General features: G+C 38.6%; 1 protein-coding gene and 1 pseudogene across 1 annotated transcript; both read left to right on the forward strand.

Moving 5' to 3' along the window:
• The first annotated feature begins 1,497 nt into the window (after positions 1-1,497).
• On the forward strand, positions 1,498-8,381 carry LOC126783918 (T-complex protein 1 subunit epsilon-like; annotated as a pseudogene).
• Positions 8,382-11,372: 2,991 nt separating this feature from the next.
• On the forward strand, positions 11,373-14,773 carry LOC126782521 (NADP-dependent D-sorbitol-6-phosphate dehydrogenase-like). The gene is made up of 6 exons (XM_050507776.1): positions 11,373-11,601; positions 12,169-12,263; positions 12,377-12,494; positions 13,324-13,456; positions 14,006-14,225; positions 14,340-14,773. Exons 1-6 carry the CDS (start codon positions 11,469-11,471, stop codon positions 14,568-14,570), a joined length of 930 nt encoding a protein of 309 aa, XP_050363733.1. The 5' UTR covers positions 11,373-11,468; the 3' UTR covers positions 14,571-14,773.
• Positions 14,774-16,398: the final 1,625 nt, after the last annotated feature.

Here is a 16,398-nt window from a genome sequence, read left to right on the forward strand (position 1 = left end):
TCCCTCAATTATAGGTATAGTATAGTAAGTAATCTAACAAAGAGAACAAAGAAATCTTTAACAAAAAATCTATTATCCAGGTATCATACAAAGAAAAAGAGTTTAAAGACCATGTACATATTGAATAGTCATGGTTAACTCACAATGGTATATATATACAGTCCCTATCCAGAGTGAAGCTTCACTCTGAAATTTCAGAATGAAGTTCTAATTTTGGCACACTTTTCGATCAATTTTTTTCAGCATAATCGATTCAATATTTAGGTATGCTATTCAAGATCATCTCTACAAAATTTCATCTAATTCGGACATCGTTAAGGTATTGAAATTAGATTAAATCAATGAATGAATTAAAACTGTTCAACGTGAACCGTTCGTGTAAATCTCAATTTTAAAAGCTCAAATCATTATCAAATTGGATGAAACTTTATAGAGATAATCTTAAATAACATATATAAATATTGAATCTCTTATGGGGAAAAAATTTGACCGAAAAGTGTGCCAAAATTGGAACTTCACTCTAAAATTTCAGAGTGAAGCTTCACTCTGGATAGTATATACCTAAGAAATAGGTTGACGAGAGAATATAATCATAATATATAGGTAAATATTTTAAATCAGTTTTTAGTGAGGCAAAATTTTTAAATACCTCTAAATTAGAAAGTTTATATTACTGAAAATAAAATATATTAAAACATTTGAATTAGGAAAACTCCATCATTTTGGCAATTATGACAAATTTAATGAAATCACAATTAAAAAATCTACAATTAAGGTATTTAATGTTGACGTTATATTTGGAAGTTGACTTATATATGTTTAGCATATTTAAATTGTGGCAATTTGTGTAATTTTTCTTAAAATAAAAACGAATAGTTTAGCGTAAAGTGAGAGCGAGTTTAGTTTAAAATGGGATCAAAAAATTAGGTGTATAATGAAAAATCCCAAATTCTCAAGGCGTGGACTGTTTGGAAATTTGAATTTCGCATGAGATAGACAGAAAATAGCAAATGAAGTATTTTAGATTGAATTACATATTTGATAGAAAATTAACTGAGCTGAAGGTGGGTTTCACTGTTGAGTTTTGGTTTACTTGGGTCGGAAAAAATCTGCAACATGGTGATTTGCTATGGATTAACATGCAATAGAAGTATGTTGCATCTGGCTAAGCCTCATATCATTTTCTTTGAAGACAGCACAAATACGAAGTTCCATGTAGAGTGAAAATAAGAATTTATAGTTTTATATACCAGACAATATTTTTCTTCTACCAAAGCTAAAGTTGATTATCAATTCGCTATATTCAAATTGTTATGAGGCATAAAAAGTTGTTCATAGTCACCTGATGTATCCGTTGCTCCATCATTCTGTACCGAGAGCAGTCACTTGAAGAAAAAGTCATTGGTCAGAAGATCCTTTACATGGATGTTTTCAATCAACATGTTAGCTCCATATTAAACTTCACTGTAAGAGAGCAGTGACCGGAGCATCGCATTAATGGCGCTGGCCTTCGATGAGTTCGGCCGACCGTTTATAATCCTCAGAGAGCAGGAGCAGAAGTCCCGATTGAGAGGCCTCGATGCTCAGAAGGCCAACATTGTCGCCGGCAAAGCCGTCGCCAAAATCCTCTGCACCTCACTCGGACGTAAGGGCATGGACAAGATGCTCCAGAGCCCCGACGGCGAGGTCACTATCACGAATGATGGTGCCATGATCTTGGAGCAGATGGATGTGGACAATCAAATCGCGAAGCTGATGGTTGAGCTGTCACAGAGTCAGGACCAATGTTTTAAAAAACTCGCCTCAAGGCTCGCTTGAGGTTTAAAAAGTTTAAAACTACTTACATAACGCCTTTGTTTTTCGGTCTGGACAATGAGGCTCGCCTTTTACGCCTTATGTTATGTTTTTTACGCCTTTTAAGCATTTTACCACGCCTTACAAAATAAATTTTGTAAGTATATTTTTATATTTATTTATATAATGTGTTTAATTTGATGAAAACTATCTAAAACGTTTGGATTATGAATTTCATTATATATATTTGTTCTTTTTTATGTGTATAATTATATATTTACACATTTAACGACTAATTTTTTTATAACATAAGGCTTACGCCTTATGCGCCTCAAGTTCTAAGGTTCAAGACTCTCACGAAAACGCCTTAGGGTACGCATTCGCTTTTTAAAACATTGGTCATGACTATGAAATCGGTGATGGCACGACTAGTGTTGTTGTGTTGGCTGGTTCACTGCTGGAGCAGGCGGAGCGGCTCTTGGAGCGTGGTATTCACCCCATTCGGGTTGCAGAGGGATATGAAATGGCGTCCAGGATAGCTTTTGATCATTTGTAGCATATTTCGAACAAGTTTGAATTTGGACTGGAGAATATTGAGCCTTTGGTTCAGACTTGCATGACTACTTTGTCATCAAAGATTGTCAATCGGTGCAAGCGCCCCCTTGCTGAGATTGCTGTCAGAGCAGTTCTTGCTGTTGCTGATTTAGAGAGGAAGGATGTGTTGGAAAATGGTTGGAAAAACCATTTAAAACCAAATTTTAATTGATTAATTAAATTAAGTTAAACTTATAATTAATCAGAGATGAACATAGATTTGAGTTCTCCATAATGAGGGCTACAAGATCATATGTTTGTTTGTGTAATTTGGTTTGTGGGTGAATAAGAAATTGTCACTCAAAGATGGCTACTTAGAATGAGGGAAATGTAATTGTCCCACATTGGAAAAGAGAAGTGTTGAAAGGCCTTTATATAGAATCCATTGTGTATGGATTGTAAAGTGTGTAAGCCCCCTTATACCTTCTCGCGCACGCGCAGGGGGGGTGCAAATCCTAGGTCGCAAGGGAAACTCGTGTATGCCCGTGCGACCTGCGGACACGAATGCAACACCGAATTGAGGGTCGGAACGCATATTCTTTTTGCATTTCCGAAAATTTGGTTTTGACTTTTCAAATTCTCTTGACTGTTCAAATTCTTTTTGTAACAACTGAGTTATTGTGTGTTATGGAGAATTATAACAGAATTGAAATCAATGTTTGTAACATATGTAACTCATATATGTTATGATTTTTTGATTTCTGTAACAGCCATCTTATTAATTGCTGATTGCAAATCCTCACAGTATAAATAGCCACCATCCTTTCATTGTAAAATAATCTCATTCGAAACACATTTCTCTCCCACTCTCAAAGTTCTTAGGAGGCAAACCTGATTGAAGCCGTCACTCAGGAGGTTGCAGACATGAACCTCTGTTGTATGATATCAGATGATAGCATGGAAAAAGTCAGTGATTATGACTGGGGACTAAATGACTTAGAGCTATGGTATGACCAAGCCAAGTTTTTGGATTGATCTGTAGAACATAACTGAAATTATCGAATAAATTGATGTATGTTCTTAAGGGTTTTATGAGTATAAAACTCCGTGTTGAAAAATGTGTTTTGTCTGAAATTGACATAGAACCATAGGTGGTGGATTGTTTATTTTCAAAAACTAGTTATTACACCTATATGAGTCTTCCTAATTTATGGTAGTGAAGAATATAATATATGTCAATTAACATGCACAAGTGTGAACTTGTGTAGAGACAAAACTGATTAGATCATCTTCCAAAGTATTGAAAGAAACAATGAACCCCTTGATCTGATTCATACAGATGTGTGTGATTTAAAATCAACGGTATCTAGAGGGAATAATAAATACTTTATTACCTTCATAGATGAAAGCACGAAATATTGCTATGTGTATTTGCTAAAATGCAAAAGTGAGGCCATAGAGAAGTTCATTCTCTATAAAAAGGTTGAGAACCAACTCAACAAGAAAATTAAGGCACTAAGAAGTGACCGAGGGGGTGAGTATAAATCGCCATTTGCTGAGACTTGTGCTCAGAATGGGATTATACATCAAAGGACTGCTCCATACTCACCACAATCAAATGGTGTAGCAAAACACAAAAATCATACTCTAAAGGATATGATGAATGTTATGCTACTCAGTTTTGAGATGACACCCAACATGTGGGGAGACGCGATTTTAACGGCAAATTACCTTTTAAATAAGGTGCCCAAAAGGAAAGAAGAGAAAAACTCCATATGAGTTATGGAAAGGGAGAAAACCATCCTACAAATACTTAAAAGTATGGGGATGGTTGGCAAAAGTGAAAATTCATAAACCTAAAAAGGTGAAGAATTGGCCTAAAACAGTGATTGCATCTTTATTGGATATGCACATAACAATTCGGCTTATCGATTCCTAGCCCACGATTCGAATATTCTTGAAATTCATAAGGATACGATAATGGAATCAAGAAATGCATCTTTCTTTGAAAATGTATTTCCACGGAAGTCTAGAGAGGAATTTAATTCTTCTAAACGGGCACGTGAAGACAACCGAGCCGAAACTGATGATGCTCAGGATCAAGAATCTGAGTCGAAGTCCGAATCTGAGTCTGAGGTTGAACCTAGACGAAGTAAAAGGGCAAGGACCGCAAAGTCCTATGGACCTGACTTCTTGTCATATATGGTTGAAGGTGATCCCCGTACCTTCAAAGAGGCAGTTAGCTCTATTGATGGTCCTCTATGGAAAGAAGCAATCAAAAGTGAGGTTGACTCCATCATGCAAAATCACACTTGGGAATTAGTGGATTTGCCACCTGGATGTAAGCCTTTGACTTCCAAGTGGATTTTCAAAACGAAATTAAAAGTTGATGGGTCAATAGACAAGTACAAGGCTAGACTTGTTATTAAAGGCTATAGGCAAAATGAGGGTTTGGTTTATTTTGACACTTATTCTCCTGTGACGAGAATAACATCCATACGGATGGTACTTGCAATTGCAGCGTTGCGCAAACTTGAAGTACACCAAATGGATATAAAGACGGCTTTCCTAAATGGAGATGTAGAAGAAGAAATCTACATGGAACAACCAGAAGGTTTTTCTGCTCCTTCTCAGAGTAAGAAGGTGTGCAGATTGGTTAAGTCATTATATGGCTTAAAACAAGCACCAAAACAATGGCATGAGAAATTTGATAATGCCATGATCACCAGTGGATTTAGAATAAATGAAGGTGATAAGTGTGTATATATCAAAGACACTGAAAATGGATATATCATTTTATGTCTGTATGTGGATGATATGCTTATCAGTGGGAGCAACGATAAGATAATCAAGTCTACTAAAGACATGTTGAATTCTAAGTTTGACATGAAAGACTTGGGACTTGCTGATGTCATTTTAGGAATTAAAATTACGAGAACATCAGAAGGGCTAGTGTTGAGTCAAATACACTATGTGGACAATATTCTTGGGAAATTTGACAAGGAAGGTTCTGGAATTGTCAGAACTCCTGTAGATTTGAATCTACATTTGTCCAAGAATAAAGGTGAAAGTGTTTCTCAATTAGAGTATTCAAGAATAATTGGGAGTCTAATGTACTTAATAAGTTGTACAAGATCTAGCTTATGCGGTTCATAAGCTAAGTAGGTACACGAGTAATCCTGGAGCTATGCATTGGTAAGCGATTGGAAGAGTACTCAAATACCTAAGGTATACTCGTACCTACGGGTTGCACTACACATCATACCCAGCTGTTATAGAAGGGTTCACTGATGCGAACTGGATATCTGACATGAAAGACTCAAAGTCTACTAGCGGATATGTATTTACGCTAGGGGGTGGAGCCGTGTCCTGGAAGTCCTCAAAACAAACAGTTATAACTAGATCCACAATGGAGTCTGAGTTTGTAGCACTAGACAAATGTGGGGAGGAAGCAGAATGGCTACGCCAGTTCATAGAGGACATTCCTAGATGGATAAAACCTGTGCCTGCGATCGGTATACATTGTGATAGTCAATCTGCAATTAGCAGGGCACAGAGTAAGATGTATAATGGTAAGTCTAGACACATTCGTCGAAGACATAATACCATTAGACAACTACTCTCAACTGGAGTTATCTCTATAAACTATGTAAAGTCTAAGGATAATATTGCTGATCCTTTAACTAAAGGGTTAAACAGAGAGTTAGTTGAAAAATCATCGAAGGGAATGGGACTAAAGCCCATTGGAAATTAAAAATCACTACAGTGGATACCCAACCTAGCTGACTGGAGATCCCAAGATCTAGGTTCAAAAGGGAAAACCAAACTGTAGAGATTAGTTCGGATCACTGTGGGGAGTTCCCCAAGTCCATTCCTATGATAAAAACCAGTGATACCCGTAAAGGATGAGGTTAAGTTAAAACTTTTAATGATTCTTATGCGTCGAGAAATCGAGCAGAGTAATGCGGGTTACTCTTAATTAAGAGATCACATATGCAAGAGAGAAGTGGGGCCGCTTCTAGGGGAGTTAATGAGGGCATAACTCTTATCAAACTACTTGCAGAACCAGGCGTGTGTTCCATGGCCAAAATGGGCACAAAAATGAGAACCGAAGTGTAACAGGGAGACTCCTGTGTAAAGTATGTTATTATTTACACAAATGACGAATAGTTCAAAGACATCGCGTCTACTATTTAGTTAGTAAAGTAAGCATACTTTTATAAGGGAAGGTTCAAAGGGTCAAACCTACCTATCCTATGCAGGTTTCAACCGTAGAAATCTATCTCCAAACTCTATCGAGTCTTTGGTGGCCAATTTCATTCATGTGGGGAATTGTTGGAAAATGGTTGGAAAAACCATTTAAAACCAAATTTTAATTGATTAATTAAATTAAGTTAAACTTATAATTAATCAAAGATGAACATAGATTTGTGGGTGAATAAGAAATTGTCACTCAAAGATGGCTACTTAGAATGAGAGAAATGTAATTGTCCCACATTGGAAAAGAGAAGTGTTGAAAAGCCTTTATATAGAATCCATTGTGTATGGATTGTAAAGTGTGTAAGCCCCCTTATACCCTCTCCCGCACGCGCAGGGGGGGTGCAAATCCTAGGTCGCAAGGGAAACTCGTGTATGCCCGTGCGACCTGCGGACACGAATGCAACACCGAATTGAGGGTCGGGACGCATATTCTTTTTGCATTTCCGAAAATTCGGTTTTGACTTTTCAAATTCTCTTGACTGTTCAAATTCTTTTTGTAACAACTGAGTTATTGTGTGTTATGGAGAATTATAACAGAATTGAAATCAATGTTTGTAACATATGTAACTCATATATGTTATGATTTTTTGATTTCTGTAACAGCCATCTTATTAATTGCTGATTGCAAATCCTCACAGTATAAATAGCCACCATCCTTTCATTGTAAAATAATCCCATTTGAAACACATTTCTCTCCCACTCTCAAAGTTCTTAGATCTTCTCTGGTGATAGATAGAGGTACCTTTCGAGTTCGTTGAGGGTTCTAATTAGTAGTGCAACTTTCTAGAATTGTTTAGTCGTTATATCCTGGGAGACAAGCGCCAAGTATCCTTGCACCGGTAGAGGAGGCGTAAACGTCTTAAGGACAGTGTGGTATCACACACGTCTCGACTAGTTCTTCCATCACAAATCGTTCGGTATTTTTTGTTGAATTTCTTTCCGTGTTCTTCATTTCTGATTTATAATTATTTATAATTCAGCTTATTAATTATATATGCAATATATCACTGATTTTTACAACAAGATGTGAATCTCGATTTGATCAAAGTAGAGGGGAAAGTAGGAGGCAAGTTAGAAGATACTGAGTTGGTTTATGGTATTCTTATTGACAAGGATATGAGCCATCCACAAATGCCCAAGAAGATGCAAAAATTGCTATCTTGACTTGTCCCTTTGAGCGACCGAAACCAAAGACAAAGCATAAGGTTGATATGGACACAGTGGAAAAGTTTCAGACTCTACGTGTGCAAGAACAGGAATATTTTGATCAGATGGTTAAAAAATGCAAGGATGCTGGTGCTACCTTGGTCATCTGCCAATGGGGGTTTGACGATGAAGCAAATCACCTATTGATGCACAGGAACTTGCCTGCTGTCAGATGGGTTGGTGGTGAAAAGTCATGCCTTGGAACTTGCCTACTGAGTTGGAACTGATTGCAATAGCTACAGGGGGAAGAATCGTGCCCAGGTTCCAAGAGTTGACACCATAAATTGGGAAAGGCTGGCTTGGTTCGTGAAAAATCATTTGGTACTACAAAAGATAGAATGCTGTACATTGAACACTGTGCGAATTCAAGCACTGTAACCATATTTATCCGAGGAGGTAACAAAATGATGATAAATGAGACCAAGCGCAGTATCCACGGTGCTCTCTGTGTTGCTAGGAACCTTATTCGTAACAATTCTATCGTCTATGGTGGTGGTTCAGCCGAGATATCTTGCTCTGTTGCTGTCGAGGCTGCTGCAGATAAACATCCAGGAGTTGATACCCACCATCAATGTCGGTATCGGTAGTACTACAAGTTACCTTTTTGGGTGTATTTATGAATATTGACAAGATAGTGCTGTTTTCAGCTGATTACAAGAATGAATCAGAAGTTGGGGAGGCACTAGCAGATCGAAGCAATTTCCGCTGGGCTTGTTAAGCGAGAGGATCTCTTGATCACCACCAAGGCTAGTTTGATTCATCAAGAGTAGTGTTAATGTGCTTGAGTGTACCTGTGTGTAACTGTGTATACTGCATGCTCTAGAATATGACATTTTTTTCCACTTTCCTGTTGCAACGAAGCACACCGGTGAGTTTAGTCTAATTTTTCTCGTACTCTTCTGTGTTTTCTTTCTTAATTCTATTCTGCGGTAGTTTATATCTTCAAATGTAAGCTGCGTATGCCTCTAAATTTCGGAGTTATGGTAGAACATGGATCACTACAGTTTATATGTTTCAATTATTTGAAAATTTATAAAGCAGATCGAAAAGTTTAGTTGCAATCTAAGTTACAATAGGAACAGGGATCAATACAAATTTTATGCTACAATTATTAGAAGATTTCTAAAGCATAACGTTTAATTGCTATCAATGGATTTCTACCAAGCATGGATGGTGCCTTCACGAAAGCTGTGCTCTCATTCTGTAAGCAACAACATATTGCTTATGTCCCAATACCACTGAAGTGATTGAAGTAAGGGTACTAAAGTTTTTAAAGTCACGGACATCCAACTCGTATTACCTGAGGACAGAAAGAAATTTTAATAGAATAAGGAGAAAGACGTAGAGATTACGTCAACAGGAGGAGAAGCCGCAGATTGATCTCAATGAGTTTCTTCATCGGCTAGGTGTGTTCAAGAAAGAGAGACAAGTAGAAGAAATGGACACAACAACATGAAGTTTTGCAGCTCCGGAATCTTCTATTCAGAAATCAGTAGCAAATTCGGACCCTTCGCTGTCAAGAACTTCAACTGGGCACTACCAGAATAATTGACTTAGGGGATGAAACCAAAAACATTCGTCACCTAAGTAACTCTTAAACGATCGTCACCTAAGTAACTGCATTTATTTATAGATTATCATTAAGTATTCAAGGCAGAGTTGAATCCTAATTCTACATCAAATAGAAATTGTAATTTGATATTCATTCACCCAGAATTTGTCGGAGTCATTGTTGGCGTCGAATCCGTCGATGAGCTCGGCAAAACGTAAATCGTTATACATCGATCAAGTTCACAAACGAACTACACAGGCATGTAGATGATAATGAGTGAATGAATGTTCTTATCTCATGCAGACCCAAACGTCGTCGGAAATTGCAGAAAATAGCCAAAGTGTTGGAGATGAGAGATCTCACATCTAAGAAGTGACAAATAAAATAAAGCTTATAAGTGGGCGGATAATAACCAATTGTATCGAGGCCTTTTGTGATTAAAACCCAACACTTGTGAGGTGGCTAAGTTGGGACAATATCGGTACAGTTGATCCACGGGCCACGTTTGTCGCTGTTTGACATGGTATTACAACGGGTCCCTCTCCAGTCGCGCCTCCAATCTGTCGTGAGCCCGAGTTGGGTGCCACTTTGTCATGGACCCAAGATGGGTGTCATTATCATGTCATCGGAGAGTTTCCGATTAGATAATCACCAAGTGTCGTTGGTTACTGGATCTTGGTTTATTTCATCCCAGTATGTGGGATGTTAATCTGTCACGTGCAGACCTAAAAATTAGGTTACACGTGAGTGGGCGTGTTGGAAAAGAGAGATTCCACATCTAAGAAGTGACAAAAAAATAAAACTTATAACTGGGTGGATAATAACCAATTATACCGAGACCTTTTGTGACTAAAACCCAACACTTCTGAGGTGACTAAGTTGGGACAATATCGGTACAGTTGATCCACGAGCCACGATTGTCGCTATTTAACACAAAATTACTCATCGCCGGCCCGATTCGTCGTCTACGTCTTGCACATGTGCAATCCAATGACTGGGTTTGATAATTAAGGGGCTATGGCGGCGGGAAGGCTAGCTTCAAAGAAGAAAATTCGGAATGGAGTTTGGGTGTATTACTGAATCCCCAGACCAGTCTCATTACAAAGGTGCTGGGAAGTTGGTTGGGAGATGATCTCGCTGGGTTGAGACTAGAGACAAGAACTGGAAGGGAGATGATGTCTCAAATAAGGGCGATTTGGTAGAAGTGTAGAACCAACCCTCTTGTATAAGACTAAGAGTTACCAAATATGTTTAGGTGACTCGTCATGCATTCTCCCAATATTGTGTTTGATTAAAAAAAAAAAACACATCAAGGCACCCTGCGTATTTCAAGCATAATAAGAAAATACACATGCAATTAACCTTACATTTGACAACAACAAACACAACTTCCTACCAGGGCATCTCTGACAATACATCATCTTTCAAGCAAGCCTCTAAGGCTCAAGCAAATATAGCCTTCCATCAGAAATCTTCGTCAAGCTCCACAAGGATGATGTTTTACAAACCTCCACAGAAACCATGAATACGAGGGATAATAGATAACGCTCAAGGTAACATATATCATGATCTATAGTGTTCCTTGATCTTTGTAATTGTACATGAGTGCGAGCACATCACATGCATGTGCCCTCTTTCTCGATAACAACCATGCCCTTCAACAAGCATTCCACACCTGAAATTCTACTCAACACGGACTAATATAATTTTAATTATATATATCTTTATTATTACTAGTCTCATTTATGTATGATACACGTATTATTATTTATAAATTATATTCGTGCATCACACCACTAATTATTAATTTGTAAATAAAATATTTTACTTAGTAAATTTAATCAAGTGGGTGAGATGCACATTTGGCTGTCAGTCTAGCAATACAATTTAACATTTCCTTTTATGTTTTTTTTTTCAATAAGAAAACGACTTCAAAGTGTGCATGCATTTCTGGCTATTAAATTCACTAGTTTCCGCACAATACGTTATAAACCATCCTAGACGAGCCGACATTTCTTATTTAATGAGAGCCGCTAGTGCCTAGCCGTCTTGGTTCCAAAGACTCCAAGTGAGACCGTGAGCGAGGCTTTCCCAAAAAGGAAGGGAGGAAGGAAGAAGAAAAATGTCGATAGCTCTCAACAGCGGGTTCAAAATGCCAGTTCTTGGTCTCGGTGTTTGGCGCATGGAAGGAAAAGAAATCAGAGACCTCATCATTAATTCCATCAAACTTGGTTATCGCCATTTTGACTGCGCTGGTATTTCATTTCTTCTCAGAAGTCACCTAGTTTGGTTGTTCTTATCATCTTATGGCTAATCTTGTGTTTTTCTTTCTGGGTAATCTGTTGCCATGAGTTTTTTTGTTTTTTGTTTTTGTTTTCATCTGGGTTTGTCCTATTTTAGAGAGTTTCAAGAGGGTTTACTGAGTTGGGGTGTTAGACTGTGATGTAGTTCAGTTTATTCTAGCAGGTTCTTAGTTCCCAATGGAGTTTATGTGTGACAAGATATGGGATCAAAATGCTAATCTTTAGTGGCAAGTAGCAGCTACTTATGGGTTGATTTAGTGAATAAATTTGTTATGGGGTTAGTCAAAGAAAACTTTGGGAAGTATTTCTGATCTTGTTTTGCATTTGGACAATCTATTCAATGAGGACATTTGATGTTTTATTTATCCAATTAGTCAAGTGGACTTTGTAGTTGAAGATTTAAATATGTACTTGCAGAATTGCAGTTTCGAACACGGCAGTAATCTAATTCTTGGTAGTACTGCAAGTTACCCTCTTGGGTGTATTTAATGAACATTGACAAGATAATGCTGCTTTCAGCTGATTACAAGAATGAATCAGAAGTTGGGGAGGCACTAGCAGAAGCAATTTCCACTGGGCTTGTTAAGCGAGAGGATCTCTTCATCACCACCAAGGTTAGTTTCATTTTCGATCAAGAGTAGTGTTAATCTGCTTCAGGGTAACTGTTTATACTGCTTGCTCTTACAAATATGACATTTTAATTCCTGTTTCATTTTCCATACTGCAGCTTTGGAATTCAGATCATGGACATGTTCTGGAGGCCTGTAAAGACAGTCTAAAGAAGCTTCAATTGGATTATCTGGATCTGTATCTTGTTCACTTTCCTGTTGCAACAAAGCACACCGGTGAGTTTTTTTTTTCTAATTTTTCTCATACTTTTCTGTGTTTTTTTTTTAATTTTATTCTGCCGTAGTTTATATCCTTAAATGTAAGCTGCATTGCCTAATTTTGGAGTTACGGTAGGAACATGGATCACTACAGATTTTATGCTTCAATTATGAGAAGATTTCTAAAGCAGAAAAGTTTAGTTGCAATCTAAGTTACAACAGGAACATGGATCAATACAGTTTCTATGCTTCAATTGTTAGAAGGTTTCTAAAGCAGAACGTTTAATTGCTGTCAATGGATTTCTACCAAGCTTGGATGGTGCCTTCACAAAAGCTGTTCAAAATACACTCTGAAGCATAAATTTTACATTAGACACCTGAGATGATCGGAAAATATGCCATTACGAAATTCTATGGTCTTGTATCAATGCTATATTTCAATGTTTCATCCATTGTGAAACAGAGAAACTTCAGACATTTAAGGACATGTGCTGACAGCCATAGTGAGTTGACTTAGGGAGGCAAGAGGAGCTATTTAGGAGAGAGGTTGATGAGTGCAGTACAGCGATTTTATTGTTTGATTGATCTGTAGGAGTCGAAATTATGTGTGGATTGCTTGTTATATATTGGGAAGAGTAAATCGTGCAAGCCAATTCCACTGCATCAGACAGAACCTGGTTTTGTTAATCGTTTGTGCTCGTTAAGACAGTCTTGACCATTTGGAAATTGGTAGGGCTCAAATATTGGTAGCTTTAGATGATTAACAAAATTATCAATCATTATATGGATTTGGTTTTCTGAACTTTTTCTTCTTAGTTTTCATGTGTTTTCCTTTACAAAAATGCAGGAGTTGGTGCAACTGGTAGTGCTTTGGATGAGGAAGGGGTGCTAGAGATAGACACAACCATTTCTCTAGAAACTACATGGCATGCTATGGAAGATCTGGTTTATAATGGTTTAGCTCGTAGTATTGGGATCAGGTGAATTCCTTAACTGAGTACATGAAGAATTACTGCAAATATGTGACTTCATATACCTCTTTTACCTTTTGCAAAATGATATTCAAGACAACTTGACTGATTTTGATTATAAATGGAAGACTTAATCAGGATAACAAATTAATATCTGTTGAAAATGTGTGTATGCAAGTCAGCAAGTGTGTGTTGCAGTTGAAGTAAGTAAAGGGTTAACTGTGTCTCTATCCCTGTTCATGTTCGTTAGTTATGATGCCCATGCTTTGGTTATCAATTTTATGAGTATGTGTAGATAAACCTGTAGGTTGTTTTCCAACAACATTTATTTTGTGAGCTTGCTGCGTTAGTAACATACACATTAGTGTGTTGAAACTGTTATCGTATGAGTCACAAAGTATGTGTAACAATTGTCGGTGCATCTTAACACATTAACTGGTATGGCTGAAGCCCCTCAGAGTCTACTGTCATAACCTCTTTGTTCTAGCTTTTGGGTATTATTCATTTGGCGATTGCTACTGAATGTGAAACGTGCTCTGATGAAAGATTTAATTGCAGCAACTATGACATCTTTCTCACTAGAGATTGCTTGGCCTATTCCAAAGTGAAGCCTGCTGTGAATCAGATTGAAACTCATCCATACTTCCAGCGTGATTCTCTTGTCAAATTCTGCCTGAAGCATGGCATCTCTGTCACAGCCCACACTCCACTTGGAGGTGCTGCTGCCAACACTGAATGGTTTGGTTCAGTTTCAGCTCTGGATGATCCAGTTCTTAAGGTCCGTTATCCATTTATCTATAATTGCTAGTTTTTATGTGATTTAACAGAGGATAGAGAGATTATCATTTTGAGTACCAATAATATAGGCCTTAACTTTCAATTTTTCTGTCAGAATCTTGCTGAGAAATACAATAAGACAGTAGCTCAGGTTGCTCTTCGATGGGGCATTCAACGCCACACGGTTGTAATCCCAAAGACATCAAAACTTGAGAGACTGAAAGAGAATTTTCAAGTCTTTGACTTTGAGATTTCCAAAGAGGACATGGACCTGATTAAAAAGGTGGACAAGAAACTCCGGACCAATCAACCGGCGAAGTTTTGGGGCGTTGATCTATATGCTTAGGTGTTCTGTAAGTCTACTCATCCCGTGTGCTTGCTAAGAATAAATGAGTGCTGTAGCGAATGTTGTTGCACCTGTAAACTTTAGACTGATCTAAATCATTCTTCAATGCTCAAATGATGTGCCAACTATGTCAATGAACAACTCTTCCTAATGTGGTTGTTGGCCTTAGTGTATATGGTTTTGATCCTGCTTGTCTCAAAATTGCTCTTGTGGCCTTTCACCTTGGTTATCTATCAATTTTTGGTAATTTTTCCCATAATCACTGTTATCCCTGCATCCTTTATGGGAACATATCATTCTATCGTGCAAAAAGATGTCTTGTGAGGTCTCATGAAATCAGCCCCAAAAATCGAGAGGTCTTGGAGTTGAGGAGCTACATGTCACATCCCGCCAAACTTAGCCAAATTTTACCTTGAGCATTCTAGACGGATCCGGAATATGGCGGAACACTTTGGAAGATCATAGAAGATCCTAGAAGGCGATAGAAGTCTCAAGAAGCCTTGAGACATTTCCGGAAATCTCTAGAACCTTGGAGAGGCTAGTAGAACTAGACTCCTCAAGAATTCTCTAGAACACTCAAGGATCATCTTAGAGTCTTGTAGACTTGTGTAGACTTATGGAGAGTTCTCTAGAATTCTCTACAATGTACATAGTCCTAGAAATATCTAGAAATTATAAAGTAGGATGAGGAGGCCTATAAATAGCAAGACACCCCTCTCATTTGCACCATCAAGCAATCAAGCAAGAAGCAAGCTATCAAGCATACTTGTAAGTTTTCTTGTTCAATGTAAGTTCTCTTTCAAGATATTCTTCTTTGCCTTTCAATTGTTCTAGCAGGGCGTTTGCGAGTTTAAGGCTGACTTAGCATAAGGGAGTTGCTAAAGCCGCACGAGTTGCATAGCAAAAGAGTAAGCTCGTGACAGTTGGTATCAGAGCCGAAGTTCGATCAAGAGGCTAACTCGACTCAATGGCAAAGAATGACAATCCTGTTGGTAGTGGTTCCGACGACACGCAAGAGAATGGTCATGAAGAACTTGTCAACCCGACGGTTCCAAAGAAGGAACGAGTGAAGGACATGTTAGCTGCAATCGACTCACGACTAGCTCAAGTGGAAGAGAGCGTGAGTGGCATGGGAGCCCAGGTGGAAGACTTGGAGGCGGAGGACGCCGCAATTCACACTGCGATCAAGGGCATGATGCTCAAGCTAGAGGAGTCCTTGCGGGGCGAGATAGACAAGGTTCGCGAGGAGTTCATGGGGGAACTCGCCCGGATGCGTGAAGTGCAAGAGAGGGAACACAATAGCATGCTTGCACGCATGGAGGAGATGCAGGCAGATTCTGCACGCATGGAGGCAATGCAGGCAGATCTTGCCCTAGGCAAGCGCGCTCTAGCCGCCGGGGCTAGCACCAGGAGCAGCGTAGAAGCCAAGCGGATCGAGGTGCCAAAGCCAAAGAGCTTCGGAGGCATGCGCAACGCTCGAGAAGTAGACAACTTCTTATGGGGGCTAGATCAATACTTTGGGGCCGTAGGCATCATGGAGGAGGATGCCAAGATAAAGACCGCGACTCTTTATCTCACCGACACCGCCATGTTGTGGTGGAGGAGAAGACGAGATGTCGAAAGTGGTATGTGCACCATCTCTACCTTTGATGATTTTGTTAAAGAACTCAAGAAGCAATTTTATCCTGAGAATGTCGAGGATGAGGCAAGAGCTCGCTTGCGAAGGCTCAAGCACACCGGGCCTATTAGTGATTACATTAGAGAATTCACTTACTTGGTGCTTGAGATTCCCGACCTATCCGATAAGGATGCACTCTTCAATTTCATG

The sequence above is a fragment of the Argentina anserina genome, chromosome 2 (genome assembly GCF_933775445.1).
Source record: "Argentina anserina chromosome 2, drPotAnse1.1, whole genome shotgun sequence".
Classification (NCBI taxonomy): Eukaryota; Viridiplantae; Streptophyta; class Magnoliopsida; order Rosales; family Rosaceae; genus Argentina; species Argentina anserina.